Genomic DNA, 19,390 nt, shown 5'->3' on the forward strand with positions numbered 1-19,390 from the left:
CTCGTGCAGAAATTCTGCAGGGGTATGATGTCACACAAACATGTCCACTCTCTATACAAAGTGATAAACATTCACTTTATTAAGTAATATCGATAAATGAGTTCGTTTCCACATTACATGATATTAAAGCTTGTTTAACAAATGCCTGCAGAAACAGGTGTGTAAAACATTAAAATCTCTTTTGATAATCGTACACCTGTAGCACAAATGCTAGCGCTGCAGCATTGTTTATCAGTTGGGTTGCTAGGAGACATCTCTAATGAAAGTCAAACACCTGCTAGGCTAACGGGAGTGTTGCAGTTCTGAATATTGTGGAATGGAATGCATTTATGGTTGGAGATATCAAGTAGGAATATCCCACATCCAACTTGAATGGAATGCAGCATAACCGTGTACCCTGAACAAATGAAATTTATTGCAAGCAACATTTAAATCGCAAATATTATTAAATAGATTTTTCCAGGTATTATAGACCTCCTTGGTAGATTCATATGAAAAATTATGATTTCTGAATGTCTGTTAGGGAGATGTTCACTTTTTAAAAAAAAACAGTCTTGCTGCAGTTAAAATTAGGCTTGCTTGAGCATTAAGTGTCATTTCAAGTTCTGGCTTTTCGTGCGTGGATGTGTTTTTAAAATGCCAATTGGTATTACTATTTAGCTGCGACATAATATATGATGCCCAAAGGCATAGGGTGTCTTATTCATTGTGAAACTGTGTTTTCTTAATGGCATGAATCACACTGAAGGCCTAGACTTTAAATGCACGGCCCAACACTGCTCTTCCATGAACACACAGAAAAAGCTGAAGCTGTTTAAATATGCTTGAGGTTTGTAACACATCAGTCTGATAATCAGCCATAACAGTAGGTTTGGGACAGTGTACAACACAGCAATTGAAATGTTACTGGAATGTTATAGTCTTGTTGTCAAAAAAGAGTGCAACCTTGAGTGCACCTCTGTTACACACTACTAAGACTACTAAGGTCTGTATGCACAGTTACACTAAGCTCAACTCATTTTATTACACTACATTTCAATTTCAAGCTTTTGGTGTTTGACTGCATGAAATATAGACTTATACACTCAGTGACCACTTTATTAGGTACACCTGTATGCCTACTTATTCATGCGATTATTTAATCAGCCAGCCATATGGTAGAAATGCATAAAATCATAGATATGGGTCAGGAGCTTCTGTTAATGTTCACATCAACCATCAGAATGGGGAAAAAATGTGATCTTGGTGATTTGGACCGTAGCATGATTGTTGGTGCCAGATGGGCTGGTTTGAGTATTTCTGTAACTGCTGATCTTCTGGGATTTCCACGCACAACCAGGCGATTGGCTGATCAGAAAATCGCATACATATGTAGGTGTACCTAATAAAGTGGTCAATGAGAGTATATACAGTACTATATATAAACTGAATAGACTATATGTATAGTATACTTGTAATAAATGAATTGAAAATAAGCAATAGTCAGAAAAGTGTTAAACTTTTTTGTAAAGCCCAAATATTTATTCATCTTCATGAATCATGAGTAATACTGTAGAATCTAATATTTATATTAAAAGCATATATAATATAACATATAACATATGTTATATAAAGATAATTAAGATTTAGTATTTTATATAATACTTTATGTATTCAACTAAACAATTTGTCTGTATTGTTACATTATTCTGTATTAAAACATGAAAATATGAGAACCGATCACTCGTTCTTCACTTATGAATAAAGGTTATTCAGTGGTTCTCTACAGCATGTTGTAAAATGCTTGTAAGTACTGTACATTCATAATAAACAATAAACTGATTTACTAACAATCATCCTTACAAAATAGAAGTCCTTTTGGATAGTAAGAATAGTGATGGTAGAAACTCAACAGATGTGGTCATCCTCCCATTTTCTCTATGATTCAGGATGCTTTTGGGGCTAGAGATATGATTTCTCCATCATATGGTTCTCTGCTCACAGCACTGGGTTTCCCAACCTAAATACAAGCAAAACATCCTTAATCCTGGTTGATACAACACAAAGTTCTCTCAGTGCTGGACAGGGTCATAAATTAATCTATGTTAGAATAAAAATGCCACAGACATTTACAAAAATGTGGGGGCAAAAATGCTCTTGTAGTGAATTTATCTTTTATCTCTGTTACCCATATCGATTTGATATTTGATATTTTTATATTCTAGGCCAATCTACAGTAGCTGTGGGTTTTAGTGCCACAGTAGAGACTTATAGCTGTCAGATATTTGTATTCACTGTCTCAGAGGTGACTGTTGTTCAATGTGTAGTGTGTGATGAAAAAAATAAAATCATGTCTGAAAACTCATGGAAAAAAAGAGAAACTTGAAAACAGAAAGCTAAATACATCAAAATCATTAATGACAGACAGTAGACAACTGTATAATCCGGAAAAGGCCAATAAATAAAAGTGACTTCTGTATTTGATTTGATTTAAAAGGTAACAGCCATAATTGTTTTCAATGAGAATTTATTTAAATTAAAGAAATTCCACAGTGCAAATAAAAGTGAAAACGTTATTTTCTGACCTTAGTGCAAGGTAAATCTATACACTTTCAAACAAATATCATTTAGCAGTTTTATTTATAATTCCATGATACAAAACTCTTAAAACTATCTGTTTGCATTGGAAGCTGTATTGGAACCCCAAAACTAAAAACAAAAATACCTTTTCCCGCTGATTAATTCTCTTATACACAAATTCCGCGAAGGGTTTGCGTGGGATGAACCGTCCCTCGCCTGGTTCTGCGAATAGCTGGCCATTTTCATAAACCACCTTCCCCCTTGAGATAGTGACCACTGGAACCCCATGACACTGCATGCCCTCAAAGATGTTATAGTCCACAGCCTGGTGGTGTGTCTTTGCTGAAATCACCCTAAAAACAACACAGGATGATGCATTATTGAAACATACATATACATTTAGACTTACTGATTACTGATTTGCGCCAATAAACAAAAATGTTCAAATACACACTTTAGCATTGTTATACAAAATAATAAAAAATGGACTGCAGAATTCCACAACTGAACAATTGCATTTGGTATATTTGTACAATTAAAAATAGGTCGAGAATTGTATTTTAAATCAGAAATGAATGCCTAATACATTGAGTGTTTCCTCCTGTCTGTATCATTTGACTTTTCTCAATTCTCGCAACTCACAAGTATGAAAGCATTAAGACAGAGATGTTTTAAAAGCATATTTAAAATAAACGTAAAAAGTAGCAAAATTGCCGTTAAAGTTGGTACGTTAATGACTGTGAATCAGTTTAAACTGTCCATTTCAATCAACTGATTCAAAAGTCTGATTCAATGATTAGTAAATTTCCATTGTATTTTACTTTTTACATTGAACACTTAAATGTTTGAGTGAAATGATGGTTCCTCTGACTAAAAAGAAAATCACAATTTTAAGCCATTGCATAGCAAATACATACATTTATTTAATGTAATGGCAAAAAAAAATACAATATATTTATCTACATCTCTTAGCTAAATCTATATCAAGTTTTTAGCTATTTTGCCAAGTCCTAAATGTAATGTATAAAAAATGTATTGTATTTCTCCAAGATGATGTAATACCACTCACAGTTTCTTAAATCAACAGAGAAACATTTGAACCCATTTTTATTGTGGTGCAGCATACCAAAGCTTTTTTTTTTCTCCAAAACTGTAGTTTCCCATATTCAGCCCTTTTTTTTTTTTCTTAATACTCTGCGGCTGCATCAGCACAGTTTAAAGAATGAGCCATCTGTCTCCACCACTGAGACAAACCAGCAAAACAAAGAGCTTTTTAAATGAATATGACAGCTATCAAGCTCAAGCTCATTTAGGAAGACAGTAAAAGTTATGGATTCCATTTAATGATCAGCAAAAATAATCAGTAGGCAAAGAATATCAACTTTCACACTCCGTTCCCCTTGAAATAGATTTTTCTGTAGAAGCTGTCCATTCATGTAGCATGAGATGGTGAAATTGTATGAGCTGTCTCATTCAAAAAGGTACAGATTTTACTACCATAAAGAAAAATAAATGAACCAATGAATCATGTTATTGCAATTTTTTTTCTTTTAAGTTTATCACCTTAACCAAACCCTAAACCTAACCATTATTTTAATAAGAAAATCAATATCGTGTACCACGGAACAGAAAACATCTGGGTTTGGATGAAACGAGATGAGGAAAGCATATTACAGATTACTGACATACATCAGTCATTTGTATTACATAAATATGGAATGACAAACTAAATTCTATTTGTTGATTGGTTGGTTGGTTTCTATGGGAATAAAAGTTGTACCTATTTGTGCGAGCCAAGTCGTACGAAATCGTACGTTTTCGCCATCTCGTACAAATTATTACCAATTGTCATGACACTATGTTGACTACGGACATAATCTCAAATCATATAGCTTGTTGAAGAGAGGTGTGCAGTTAGGTTTACTTGTTTAAATTACCAAACTTATGATTTTCACCTGGTGAACGATAAAACTAGTAAAACAATCCCATAGACTTATATTAAAAAGAATGGGACATGAGCTATATTTATGGATCAGAATATCATAGAGACTTGAAAGTTGGCTCTTATGACTTTGGGCCACTAAGTAAAAACCTAGCAACACCCAAGCAACCACTCCTTAACAACTGGATAGTAACATACTAGCATCGTGCACCCGAGTTTTAGATGGGCAAATACCACTCACATTTTCTTAAAAATATAGTCACAACTAACACTGTTATAAAACAAATAGTTCTGACTTTAAATTGTGATTAGATGAGACACAATTGAAGCCATTACAAAATGCCTCTCATTGCATATTGCTTTATTATAATCAGCTGAGGGAGGGATAATTATGCAGTTTCACAGTTGAATTAACCATCACTCCAATTAAATATGAGGCAGCATTAGTAACAGCTTTAGACGATTCATGTAAAATGCAGGAGATATTTTGGACACCATTTCTGCTTTCCTTTGCTTTTCCACACAGAAGATACACCCAGTTGTCACTAATTGTCTAATCTACACCCAGAATTCAGAATACAGGACACGTCACAGATCTTGAGAGAGCCTCTTACACAAGAGCTCAGCTCAGATTAATGCAGGCCTGCTCTGCACTAAAATTCACCACATTGGTCTTTGCTGCGTAACGCACACCAGCAGTTGGTTATTTGCCTAGAGGGAGCTAGCCCAGATTCAGAGGGAAAAAGAAGCAACGTGGCCCAATTACATAAGAGCCGCAGCAGTCTGCTGTTTCCGTTTTCTCCTCTCATACATGCACTTTGCAAACTACGTGTTTGAGCAGGAAGAGCGCTACACAGTTCTTCCATTTATGGTCACATCTTTCCAGCCAATCCATGGTATTGTACTTCATCGTGGCAACATCTGCAGTATGTCAAGCACCTACAGAACCTATATGACCCTGCACTTGCAGAAACATATTTTCCTTACATTGCAAGTATCTGAACCTGTAGCCATACAGTGGGGTTCAAAAGAATATTTCTATTTATTGTTTGTCCTTACACATTGTATTATCAGCATAAGAATTTAAATAAAAAGCTGAATTGAAAAACTGACATAAATTTTATAATTTCTTCATATTTGGTGTGTCCCAGATTTTTTTCTAGAAGTGGACCCAGACTTTTTCATTTATGCATTTGGCAGACACTTTTATCCAAAGCGACTTACAGTGCAATTATTACAGGGACAATTCCCCCAGAGCAACCTGGGGTTAAGTGCCTTGCTCGAGGACACAATGGTGGTGGCTGTGGGGATTGAACCAGCAACCTTCTGATTAACAGTTATGTGCTTAAGCCCACTACGCCATCACCACTCACATACCACACCACTCAGACTTTTGAAACCCAGTGTATCTGAGAGGCTAATTTAAAGGATTGGTTCACCTAAAAATGAAAATGATCTCATCATTTACTCACCCTCATGCCACCCCAGATGTGTATGACTTTCTTTCATCTGCTTAACTCATTAAGATTTTTAACTCTTTTTCTAAGCTCTTTTGGTCCATAGAATGCAAGTGAATAGGTGCCAAAATTTTGAAGCTCCAAAAATTATATAAGTAAGCATAAAGTAATCCATAACACTCCAATGGTTAAATCAATGTCTTCAGAAGCGATAGGTATGGGTGAGAAACAGATCAATATTTAAGTCATTTTTTTACTATAAATTCTCCCTGCTCAATCAATCTCCACATTAACTTTCACATTCTTCTTGTGTTTTTGGTGATTTACATTCTTTATGCATTTGCCCCCTACTGGACAGGGAGAAGAATTTCTAGTGAAAAAAAAGGACTTAAATATTTATCTGTTTGTCACCCACACCAAACATATAACTTTTATGCTACCTTCATGTGATTTTTGGAGCTTCAAAATTTTGGCACCCATTCACTTACATTGTATGGACCTACAGAGCTGAAATATTCTTCTAAAAATCATAATTTGTGTTCTGCAGAAGAAAGAAAGTCATACACTTCTGGGATAGCATGAGGGTGAGTAAATGATGAGAGGATTTTCATTTTTGGGTGAACTATTCATTTAAGCCAAACATAAGGGATCTGGTTTAACAAATTATGTCAGGTCCAGTCAGGTGACTAAAGACCCTCTGGGTGAGAAACAGGAAGGACAACAAAAATAATTTTTGGAGTAACACTATGAAAACACTGTATAATGAAAACATTATAGAGCAATTAAAGTGCTTTAGATAGCTCAATATCATTGAGCTGCTACTGTCCCATTTCAAAAGATTACACCCCCAAGTCTCTATGATATTCTGGTCCATAAATATAGCGATCATCATCCGACTGGTGAAAATCATCTGTACAGTTGCTTAGAAAAGTGATAGCACACCTCTTCTCAACAAGCAGCAGTATTTGAGAAATATAATTTATATCCGTAGCACAAATTAATCTAGTCACTGCACATAAAATTGGGATGGGAGAAACTATTTTAGAAAAATACATTTTGTGGATTCCGTCTGGCTCTCTGGTGCGTTATTTAACTTCTGTGCATCCAGACATGACTCATTATTCACCAGAGCATGTAACAGAGATCACATGGCATTTTCTAGGCTGATGTGAGTTACCTGGTGGACTTTGGGTCCCATATGACCAGGTCTGCATCAGAGCCTTTGGCAATTCTCCCTTTTTGAGGATAAAGGTTGAAGATTTTTGCTGCGTTAGTACTGGTGACAGCTACAAATCGATTTTCGTCCATTTTTCCGCTGTGCTGAGGGAAAGCAAACACAAAACGTTATTCTTGAGATTGCTGTACCGAAAATACCAGAATGAGAGGCTAAAAGGTCAGACCCTTTACTTCATAAACCCAAACCATAATTTTTATGCCATGTCCACACTAATACATTTTCAGTTGAAAACTCTTTTTCCAGTCTTCTAACATTATAATTTTCCAAAGTTTGCAGAAAAAGAGACCATATTCCAAAGTCAGTGTGGATGAAAGGCAAAGCAAAATCAATACATTTTCAACCGAAAACAGTAATGTGGACATGGTCTTAATGATCATGTATACATACACATAATTTTCCAATTATGTTCCATAATCTGTTTAAGTCTTTTGTCACAATCTGTCTCCATGTTTCCCTAGGACTATTATTTGAAAGTTTTCCCTTGGACTACATCTCCCACTGCCCTCATCACTTCCATCTGTTCCTCATCATCCTCACCTGTCTTCCATTCCCTCATTAGATCCTCCTGTGTATAAATACCCTCCAGTTTTGTTCATTGATGTTCAGTTCTCGTCCGTGTAACACTTGTATTTTAGTGTGTAGTTTATTTGGTTCCTTGTGTTATCCATGTTGTTATTACCTTCATCTTCTTCATTAAAGCCTGCAGATTGATCCATCGCCTCTCGCCTCCATCATCATCACTACCACAATTCGTGACAGAAGAACTGACTAACAAAGTTGGATCTACCAGCTGTTAGAATCCTCCTCCTTGAGCAAGGGGACCATCCAGTTGAGGATCATGTGTGTGAGTTTCTCCAGCTAGCGAATTTGGTGCACTATGGAGACCACTCTCTTGTGGTTTTCTTCAGGGCTGGTCTCAATTGTGCATTAAGCAACTAATGCCTCTGGCAGATCCTCACTGGATGCTCCTCGAGTTTGTGGAGGCTCTACAAGTTAGCGGCTCACCTTTCACTGTGGGTGTGGAGGAAGAGGACTTTAAATCTCCTCCCACAGTGGTCACCCCCCCAGCCTTCCATGGCTCATCCCTCGAAACCTGCCACGGTCAATGGGCCAGCGCCCACGCCTGCCACGGTTAACGAGCCAGTGCCCATGCCTGTAGCCCCATCTGTCCCAGAGCCTGCTTTCATGGAGCTTATTGACCTTGATTCCATTCCCACCTGTATGCCCACCCAGTGTACTCCTCCTCCGCTTGCTCTGCCCAGTATCATTGACCCTAGTTCTGTCCAGTACCCTGGTCCTTCCTCCTCTGCTGGCTCCACTCAGGACATTTCCTCCTCCTCCTGGTCACCTTTGCCCCTCGACCTTCGCCCCCTGCAAAACCATGGTCAAAGGGAACCTCAAACCCTCTGACTCCGCCTAGACCCTCCGAGCCCTGGACTCCGCCTTGTCCCTTCGTTCCCTCAGTCTCACCTCGACCCTACGTCCCCTCGTCTCCACCGTGGTTTGTCAGCCTATCGGCATCACCAGGGTCCCTCATCCCTCCAGCTCCACCTTGGTCCGTCGGTCACCTGAGTCCGCCTTCGGCTCTACCAGGGACCTCCTTCCCTCCGGCTCCGCCTTAGTCCTCAGTCCCACCGGCTCCACCTCAGTCCTCCGATTCCCCCAGCTCCGCCTCGGTCCTCCGAACCTTAGACTATATTCTTAAATACTGTGCAAAGTAATTACAATATTCTGTATAAACTATGACATGAACAATCTCTTCACTATTTTTTCTGTAGAAATGTTGGAAATTATCTTTTTTGTCACTTATTACACTACAATTTTAGTAATTTAGTACAGTAATATAAACAACTTATCAATTATCATTCATGTCCTTAAAATGAGAGTATGCAGTTTATACCAGAAGCATTTTTTGTTATACTGGTTAAAAGTCTCTTTGCATCCTGACAGCAATCAATAAATCAAGTGCTTTGATACAAAAAAAAATAAAAAATCCATTATCTGTGTCAGTCACAGGCCTGTTAAAGGCCCGTCCAATAATTTCATTTGGCTTGAATGCAATGATTGGATGGCCTGCCTGCCTGTCTAACTACGTACCTGCCTACCTCTGCACACTCTGCCTGTGCACTCAATGGCGTGAGTTGGGGGCGGGATCTGACTATCTGACTGTTTGAACAACTGCAGGCAAGGGGCATATTCAGAAAGCTGTTTAAAAACGTTTATTTTTGTAATTCCGTTTGGTGTCGCAGAAATGACATACTCCAGCTTTAAAGGTACAGTGTGTAATTTCTGCGCTACAAGTGGCACCAAACGGAATTACAAAAATAAAGTATGTTTTCAAAACAAACTTTGCCAATGCTGATTCTAAAAGCGGGTGACTCCTCTACAGACGGTTAGGGTTAAGGAAAGGGTTAGGTAAGGGGCTCCCTATTTCTTTGCTGGCGGTTTGGAGCTCTTTTTGGAGCTCTGTCTACAGCTGTACCCTTCTCGACTGAATGGCAGATGGTGCGTGGGGATCTAGCACAAGAGTTAGGATAGTTCTTGGTAACTAGAAAGTGTAACGATAAATACAGTATTCTGAGTACTTTACGAATTTATTTGAATCTTGACAGTAATGAGCTAACTTGTGTGGCAATACAGTGTAGCTTTCCTGTCGAGACGCAACACGGCAAGAATTGAACCCCAAAAATTCCCTCAAAGTCCTCCACCTTGTAAATGTTCACTCTGGTTTTACTCTGTTCTCTGTCTCTTTGTCTTTTAGCAAGTCTTCGAATTTTGGTGAAGTTCTGTTTCCTCTGTAACAAGTCTGCCATGGACGTTCATATTCTCACGGTTGAACAGTTTACTACAAGTAGCCACGCCCCAAACTCACACTATAGGTTGAGCTAGTAAAGGATGAGTGGAAAATTTAAACATCAATGTTTTGAAAGTGCCTGGGAGGCTCAGTGTTTACACTTTTGAGGGAGGTAAACCAACGAATGGCTTACTCATAGTTGTCAATGAAAAATGAACTGGGATTATGATATTTTGACATCAGAAAAGTTACACACTTCACCTTTAACAATGGCACATAGCAATAATAAATTGAAATATATTGGCTAACAGAATATTGCGAATGTAAATGCTTTTAATTGTGGGGTGTGAAAAAATATAGGAATGAATGAATGATTTCTTTTAGAGGGACTGACCACTCCCTTCTCCCATATAACAGACATTCTGTCCTCAACGCCGTTGACTCCGTTTGGGATTTTGGTGAAGTCATCTTTCCCAAGTGCTTTCTGGCAGACTGAGAATGTGCAGTTATCTGTTCCTGTTACGCTTAGATCGTCACTGCAAGACAAAACATTCATATTCAGTCTGAGTTTATGCTCTACAATTTATAAGTTAGTGCTCTAAAACTAAAAACTCAAAATACACTGAGCACTTTATTAGGAACACTATGGTCCTAATAAAGTGTGCGATGTGGTCCTCTACTGTTGTAGCCCATCCGCCTCAAGGTGTGATGTGTTGTGCATTCTGAGATGCTATTCTGCTCACTACAATTGTACAGAGGGATTAACTGAGTTACCGCAGTCTTTCTGTCTGTTCGAACCAGTCTGGCCATTCTACATTGACCTCTCTCATCAGCAAGGCTTTTCTGTCCGCAGAACTGCCGCTCACTGCATGTTTTTGTTTTTGACATCATTAAGAGTAAACTCTAGAGAATGTTGAGCGTGAAAATCCCAGGAGATCAGCAGTTACAGAAATACACAAACCAGCCTGTCTGGCACCAACTATCATGCCACGGTCGTAATCAATGAGATCACATTTTTTTCCCGAAACTGATGGTTGATATAAACATTCACTGAAGCTTCTGACTCTGCATGATTTTATGCACTGCACTGCTGCCACACGATTGGCTGATTAGATAACCGCATGTATAAGTAGGTGTACAGGTGTTCCTAATAAAGTTCTCAGTGAGTGTATACTGCCATGATCCTGGCACTCTGTTTTGGTCTTTAGCATTTTTCTAGTTTACAGGAAATGTTCACCCAAAAAATTAAAATAGGTGTTTCCTTGTTGTTTGAAACCCAAATCATCTTTTTTTTGTGGAACTCAAAGGTAGATGTTTTGCAGAATATCCAAGCCACTTGAAGAAAAGTGACCATGGGCTGTCAAGCTCTAAAAAAGCACCATAAAAGTAGTTCATACTACTTGACTCAAGTACTACTGTATATTCCTAGATAAAGAAGCTTGGACATTCTGCAAAACATCCCCTTTTGCATTCTACAGAAAAGAAAAAGTAATATGGGTTTGGAACGACATAAGTAAATTATGACATTTTATTTATTTTGGGGTGAACTATTCCTTTAATATTTATTAATGAGGATGTACCGTAACTAGAGCTGTTGATCTTAAAACTTTGCACATACTTAGCGAGCAGGTCCATCAGATATCCAGGAGTACTTGGGTCTGGTCTCAAGGGAGGGCCCATAACAAACCCAGCAGCGTGAGCCCAGTCCTGATGCCAATAGTGAGTGCCATCTGTGCCCAGTCCAGCTGCAATGGGCTCTCCAAACACCACTCGACCTGATTGAAAACAATATTAATTTTGAGTGTTTGACATGGAGGTTTGGAAATGGTCATGTTTAAGGTCAAAACCTTGACTTTAATGTTTAACCACAAATCGTGAATCTTAAAGATAACATGAAATGCAACCCATTTTACATTTCCGCATTGATTGCTATAGAAATAACGTTGCATCAGTACGCAAAAAACAACATGGAGGAAAATGGAATTGAGATTTTAGCTTATAACATGGTAATGTGTAGCTGCGGCGCTGGACTACTGCTTTATAAGGCAGTGGCAGAGACAGAGGTGGCTGGCATGCGCATAGTTCATAGCGGTGTGTAGTCCTGACAGACTAGCAGTGACTGCACATGGGAAGATGCCATTAATAATCTTCTCAGCTAGACCTACATTCCGCCACCACACAACTTATTTCCACCACCACTTCCATAAAGTTTCCTGCAACACTGAGTGACGTATAACTTGTCTTTGTGTAGCATGAAAAAGTGACATACAGCAAAAAGACACTTGAGATCTGAACCTGATCAGAGCGGTCTGACCGAAACGGATTTCCAGAATATTTGAATAGGATTCAAACCACATATGAATGTAGCTTGAAACGGATTTGTAAAAATCAGATTTCATGTGTTTTTTTGCCATTCAGACTTGCTAAATATGATTGGATTCCAATCGGATATGCACAAAAATCTGATTTGGATTAACAGTCTGAACATAGCTCAACATACAACAAACTAAAGAAATGTTTGTGGGATATGAGCATGGAAACGGCCTGCAAAAAATCCTGGCCTGCATGTTTTTGAAACCCTCTTCTGCTGCAAATAATAATTTGTCTTGTCTTATTCCAGCTCACCCACCATTCCTCCGTGCGTTAGCCACCACCTTCGCTGCAGATTTGCTCATGACATGCACCACGTATAGCGGGCAGTTAACAGCATGGGCGACAGTGATGGCACGCTGTGTGGCCTCTGCCTCCACTTCCTCTGGACGACACATCTCATGACCCTCAGGACCTGTGATGCCCAGAGAGAGCATACGCTTAGCGCCCTGTGTGAACACACATACAAACAAATCAATACTTACAGTAAGTCAGTTGAGTAACAAGGTGAATCAAGATTATATTTAGCCAATTTTATATAAGTTAATTTGCATGCCCTAAAGGAACTAGCAGTGCTTGCACAAAAGTAATAGAATAGGCTTTTTTTAATGTATTTATTTGCAGTATCAACAGTTTTTAAACAGGCATTTTGAATGTTTTCTTTTTTTCTACTTGCAGAAAATTGTTGAGAAGAAAAGGAAGATACATTTTAATAAATGCTGGCATGCAAGCACTGTAACAATTATAAATAAATTCTGGTTGTGATCCAGCTGCTAAAGTCTTCTCTATAAAACAAGTCTATTACACTTGACCTTGTTAAACAAGCACAGCTCCTCGTTAAATCTCATTAAAACAGCATTTATGTATTTGGTGCCCTCCAGTGGAATCATATTCATTTGTGGTATCTTGTGATTTTATTTAAAAGAATATTACGACAGCAAACTGTATTTAAATGGTTTTAAACATTCATAATGTGCCTAAAGATGCATTGTAAATTTGTTTTAAATACTGCTCAATCTACCCCTGACTGCTCAATGACCCAGATGACACATCTTATAGTTCTTATGCATTTACTGCATATTTGGCAATAGCTGACGGTCTTAAAACAAATGTGGTCAGTTGTGATAAAAATAGCTGGTTAATAATAGTCCTCTAGCATAATCATCATATGCAAAAATGTTTTAACAGTAGTTAAGAGAAACGTGTCACTGGATTATCATAGTGTAACGTGGGTGTCTTGGAGAGGAAGAGAGGAGATGCAGGAGTGGAAACAGAAGAAAGGCTCAACAATAGTAAACGCTGGAGTGGAACAAACACTGGGACAAACACTAAATCTTTAACATTCAAACTAAGCAGAACATAACATCTCATAACAAAACACTTCAAGGACTGACAAAGACTTAACAAAACTAGAGGGTATTTATACACTGAGAAACAAATGAGGGAATAGAAGGCAGGTGCAGGTGATGATGAACTGATAGGAGTGATTAGGGCAGTGAATCCTGGGAAATGGAGTCTGGGGGAAAAACTTCACAATAAGAGTCCTTGAAGAGAACGAGGGAGACAGACTGTAACACATAGCACCAGTTTGTAACAGAATATGCAATGTTTCACATTTTGCCCTGCATGAAAACTTATCATTGCTTTTGGTTTAGATTTTTTTTTATTTATTTCTGAATTGGACTGGTTAGTTAATAATCCTGTCAATAAATTAAACACTATGAAATTATACACTTTGAAGTCAACATAAAATCAAAATTGACCCTATTTACCATTTCTTATGGCCCCTGCACACTTCCAACGAAATCGAAGAATGAACAGGAGTGATGTCATTTAGAACAAAATCTAGCCAAAAGAAATGCACTCCAGCTACTTTAAAGGGGACAATTAATTCCTGTTCAGTCAGTTAAGATCAGTCAACATGAACCCACTGGTGTGCAGAGTTATTAGCGAGCTCCAAGCTGGTGCAAATTTACCTACATGCATACAATTGTTCTCATAGAGACATTTTCCAAGAACTTGTTGTGCAATTTTGGGGGGGTTAATTAGTCTAAAAAAGGAAACAAATATAATAATAAAAAAACTCTTAAGTGGCCATTCCTGCTGTTGTTTGATATGCTGCTTCCCTCATGTGCCATCTGCAGCTGAAACCTATTCACATATCTGCCTAAAAGTAAGATATGCCTATCATCATTCTTTTGTCTGTAATCTGCCCGTTAACACCCTTTTATACACCCATCTTTGCAGTAGTATCAGTTTCATCATATAATAATAATAATAATAAACAATAACAGATTGCTAACTGCGCATATTATGGTCGCATATATAGTGTAAGCGTATTAGTGGCATAAATGCAAAAGGTAAACATTACAAATTACGCTTTATCTACTGCATTTATCTTGCTTTAAATCATCAATGAGTAGTTAATACAGCTTCTTTTACTGATCTTGTGTGAATTCTTCACATAGAATGAAGCATGAGGTCATTGATAACACATTTTAATGTCATATTTGTTGATGCTTTACATGTATTCTTGAGCGTCCTCATATTTAAATGTACTTCTAATTGCCTCCCCCAGCAGTATGGTCTGTGACTGAATGTTCACAAGCAGTTCTTTGCTCAGTTGTTTCGAACTTCTTTTTGGGCCTGAGCGAAGAGCGAGTTTGCCGGGGCCTTTCTTGTACATTCCTGATCTTATTGTGCATGATTCATTGGTGCATGCTATTCAGAAAAAAAAAATATATTTTTTATTTTATTTAAAAATGTAAAAAAGAAAACATTTCTCATAATCTTTTATCAAAATGTAATAACTTGTTCCTCCATTGAAACAGCATTACTTTTTTGACTGACGTCACAAATCGCTCTTACTTTTTAAACCACTCCCATCCAACCACCTGACTCCATTCTGGTATGCAACAACCACTTTTGGTTATCTAATCAATTTTAGATGGATCCTGAACTACATTTTTTGCACTGAACATCACATTAAGAAGTAAAATGGATTGCAAATGACATTTAATGTTGACTTCAAAGGTAAAGTGTTTAATTTCACCAATTGAAACTGCAACAATGTTGATTGTTTCCAAACAGGTTACCAAAATACTCTTACCACCCCCTCAGGCGTGTCCCGACCATTGTTTTGACAAACAGGTGCCACAAACTCATGCCACTGGTTCAAACACAGCAAGGTTTTGAAACTACTAAATAGCCATCCTTTACACCAACGAATTGCTAACTTATTGTAACTTATAATTAGTAATAACTTGCATAAGAGAAAGTATTTTTTGAAAAATCAAGAGAAAAAAAATACACATTTCACCTTAAAGGTAATGACACATGGATAGTTTAAAGGCACAGGTCAGTTCTTATACAACATGAGCTGTTTGTTTAGGGCTTGAGCAGCTTTATATTTAAAGAATGATTAACAAGAAATATCCACACACTGATTTACTTTCCTCAAACCAGAGTGAGGTTTAACTCAGGGGGGAAATACATAGAGCATCATTGCACAAACTCTTCACAAACCCATGCTGATGCAAGAAGAGGATTGTTAACCACTGTGCTAAAAGAAATCCAATATATTGGTGTGGGAATCTGCTTAGAAAAATCATTAAAAGAGCTTCCAAATGATATTTAATAATGTAACTTTCTTGTGACGCTTGTTTGTTTATTAATATGACATTTTAGTAGTATTACTGTAGCTCAATATATTGTATAATCAATAGATTCCAATTTTGATATCAATATGTATTTTTATAAAGTTGAAAATCTGTAAGCAATTGTGGTGGGCATTTTGTGGTTATTTTTAATTACATTAATTGTTAAGATAGTATTGAACTTAGTTTAGAGAAATATTTCTAAACAGTTAAGGAGTAACATATCAGGAAAAAAGGCATCCTTAGTTAAAAGATATTATGCAATAATGTATTGTTATAAAATGTGTGTTTGGCTAATGGAATTCTTCTGTTATGTGACTGTGTTGAATTTGTTCGAATTGCAATTCAGTAAATTCATGTTTCGGTAATTCCAATTCAAATTCCAGTTTAACATTCTGTATGGCCAGGTAACTTAGATTTAGAAAGACAATGCATTAATTCTGCAAATGTGTCATTTTTAAACTCCTAAGCGTTGTCAGGGTCACTAAGGAGTTAATAATTTACCATTTGCAGTCATGGACCGATCAACATGCCATCCTGTATGAATCTTTTTGGCACATGTTATTGCTATGTTCAACTCTTAATTGTTCAGTGTCACTTCAGTGTTTCAAAGGATCTGTTACTATATTGACAACGATGGGCCTTATTGGCATATGATTCATAGACACGGTCTTTTATATACTCAGAAAAGCTCTCACCTCTGCAATAAGGTCTCCATTCTCTGCATGGACTTGAGCAATTGCCCCAATGTCTTTACACTGGGAGAATGCTGCGTACAGTTCGTGGTCCCGCAGCATGAAGACATCTTTGTATGCCATGAACATCTTAAAGGAGTTAACACCTTTTTTATGAACAAGAGTCTCCATTTCCTTCTTGACCTAGAGAAAGTCCCATTTTATGCATGTAATTAATGCAATTAATTAACAACCGTAATTCATTTATTTGGCAACTGAATGTGTCCAATAATATTGGGGCTACCGAGAAAGTAGCATCACGTGATCTCATCATTATGTAGAATAAAGCAGCTTTTTCTAGGCCACTGATGTAACTGAGTCTTTTCAATTAGTTAAGTAAATAGTTTGTCAAAAATGCTATTTATCCCTTTAGGTGTTAAACTATTTATAAAGTGTATATATATATATATGGTTGTGTGTGAGCATACATTGTCATCCCACCAGGTGACAGCCATGTGTAGGGAGTAATCGCAGCAGACTTTGGGGTCAGCTGTTCTTCTCCACTGCTCATAGGCTTCGAGGAGTGAACACCCCTTCTGTGGAATGACAAAGTCCAGGATCATTGTCGTGCCTCCTGCAATTGCGGCCTGTGAACAGAGAAGCTTGTTAGTTACTAATGACATTGAGTAATTCATATCCAGGGAATTCCAATTACATTTTCAGTCGCTCATGTACTGACTACTTGATAAGGATTTTTAAAAACTCATGTTTTAAATGGCACTCACAAAGAAACATTGCTGGCCAATGAAATATTTCAGAGCTGAGCATAACATATAAAATGTATATTCAACATAGAAATTTCCATGACTTTTTGAAAATGTATTTTTTGTCTTTTTGTATAAATGCAATGCATCCACAGTGCTAAATATACTGAAGTGCAACATTTCACACTAGTTTTCCCCACATGAGATACAAAGCATGACATCAGTACATAACATAAGACTGGGTCAACAATCGGGAGTATATAAGCAGATCCAGAAAGTGAGATATGATGATAATTACGTCATAATCCTTTTACCACAGTCTTTTATCATAATATGAACAATACGTTTCAGTGTGTCTGATAACCTCCAAACATTCTTTCAAAACCTTTATCAAATGAGAATGTACTGTAACAATATCTACAGTTCACTGACATAATAGTTTGGAGATTTGGTACTTCATTTTTAATAAGCGGTCAGAGGGTGTTATTCAGCAGTAACTGTTGTAGGTATAAAAGGACAAAAACAACAACGCTGTGATTTAAACTATTGTTGCATTTGTTATAGGAATACTTTTACTGTAAGTTAATAATTAATTAAGCTAAGTTAACCAGACTCTTTAGGAGTTATAACTGATGTCCAGAACATATTTTATTTACCTTGGTACCAGTATTAAAGTCATCTACAGCTTTAGTGCCCATGAATGCCAATTCCATGTGGGTGTGAGTGTCTATTCCACCTGGTAGCACCAATCTGTCTGTGGCATCGATGACTCGTGTGCCAGCCGGTACCTGCAGATCTGAGCCCACTGCATGAATAACTCCATCTTCAATATACACATCTGCCACCTCAGAACAATCCTCATTTACCACCTTTCCGCCTTTAATTAAAATCCTGCTTTGATTTGTCATATTTTCTATGTTTGACAATGGTAATCTTAATGCTCACAAGTTGTTACAAATAATCCTAAATTTGTTCTATGACTTTATTTTCTTCAGTACTCATGCACAAACTTTAAAATTCCCGGTGCTGAGTAATGTTATAGGTGTGTTGTTCTCAGAAATGAAGCTCTGTTCTGTCTCTCTTATTGTGATTGAGTGTTTTCTCACGCCCACCTCATTGCGAAACCTGCCCGACCTGTCCGGACTGTTTCTGACATGAACTTGGTGATGAGCACGATTCATCTGTGCGAGTCGGTTCGTTCTGACTGTTCGTTTAAATGAAGCGGTTCAGAAAATGATTCATTTGAGTTCAGTGTTTGAAGGAGGTTTAAAGTACAAACGCTTTTCTAAATCATGTTATACTGTATGGTTAGGGTTAGAATATGTTATAAATAGCCGCACTGGTTAGCTCAAATGAAGACTGCTCTTGTTCTTACTTGATAATAAAAGATGATCTCACTAAATGCGTTTCCCATCTGTGCACCGCGCGCTGTTCTCGCGCTGCACAGATGAAACAGGCTTGACTGGGTCGTGCGGAGTGGTAAACAGCGCTGTACAGACTACAAAACCTGAATTAAACCGAGAATTTTCTACTTTGAAGCACAACAGAGAATGTCAATGTTCATTATGCACCGCTGTTTAACTGTCATTGTGTTATTCAGGAATAACACAATGGTTTAAATGTTTTTTTTTTTTTTTTTTTTTTTTTTAAGCATGCACAGTAGTCTAACACAGCTCGTCAATGTCAAATGAGATAGCCAATCAAATCGATGAAGGCGGGACTTAAATGATCTATAACACAAAGTAGAGCGTTTTGAGGGCAGTAAATAATTTTGTGTATCTTATTTTTGCTAGCCAGCTGACACAGTCATGTAATTTTAGTCTTTTCTTTGAGACAGCACAAAAAAGAAAGAAAAGATGACTGAAACAGGGAAATTGCTAGCAATGCAGACACAGTGTTAGTCTTGTACTGTGAACTTCTGTGTGGGAAAAAAAAAT

At 37.5% G+C, this 19,390-nt stretch overlaps 1 protein-coding gene across 1 annotated transcript; it reads right to left on the reverse strand.

Moving 5' to 3' along the window:
• Nucleotides 1-1,493: 1,493 nt before the first annotated feature.
• Nucleotides 1,494-18,520, reverse strand: dpys (dihydropyrimidinase). The gene is made up of 9 exons (XM_051719325.1): nt 18,110-18,520; nt 17,178-17,336; nt 16,714-16,893; nt 12,619-12,808; nt 11,608-11,764; nt 10,384-10,525; nt 7,136-7,278; nt 2,705-2,912; nt 1,494-1,999 (listed from the first exon to the last, which is right to left on the reverse strand). The coding sequence occupies exons 1-9, from the start codon at nt 18,359-18,361 to the stop codon at nt 1,925-1,927; spliced, it is 1,506 nt and encodes a 501-aa protein (XP_051575285.1). The 5' UTR covers nt 18,362-18,520; the 3' UTR covers nt 1,494-1,924.
• Nucleotides 18,521-19,390: the final 870 nt, after the last annotated feature.

The sequence above is a fragment of the Myxocyprinus asiaticus genome, chromosome 15, assembly GCF_019703515.2.
Source record: "Myxocyprinus asiaticus isolate MX2 ecotype Aquarium Trade chromosome 15, UBuf_Myxa_2, whole genome shotgun sequence".
NCBI classification, from domain to species: domain Eukaryota; kingdom Metazoa; phylum Chordata; class Actinopteri; order Cypriniformes; family Catostomidae; genus Myxocyprinus; species Myxocyprinus asiaticus.

Bases quoted from the DNA above. Each gene is read 5' to 3' on its own strand.
- dpys (XM_051719325.1), bottom strand. From the start codon at position 18,361: ATGACAAATCAAAGCAGGATTTTAATTAAAGGCGGAAAGGTGGTAAAT. The intron at 17,337-18,109 runs GTAAATAAAATA...CTCTGTTCACAG, and splicing joins ACTTTAATACTGGTACCAAG to GCCGCAATTGCAGGAGGCAC. The intron at 7,279-10,383 runs GTCAGTCCCTCT...GCTTTCCCTCAG, and splicing joins TTATATGGGAGAAGGGAGTG to CACAGCGGAAAAATGGACGA.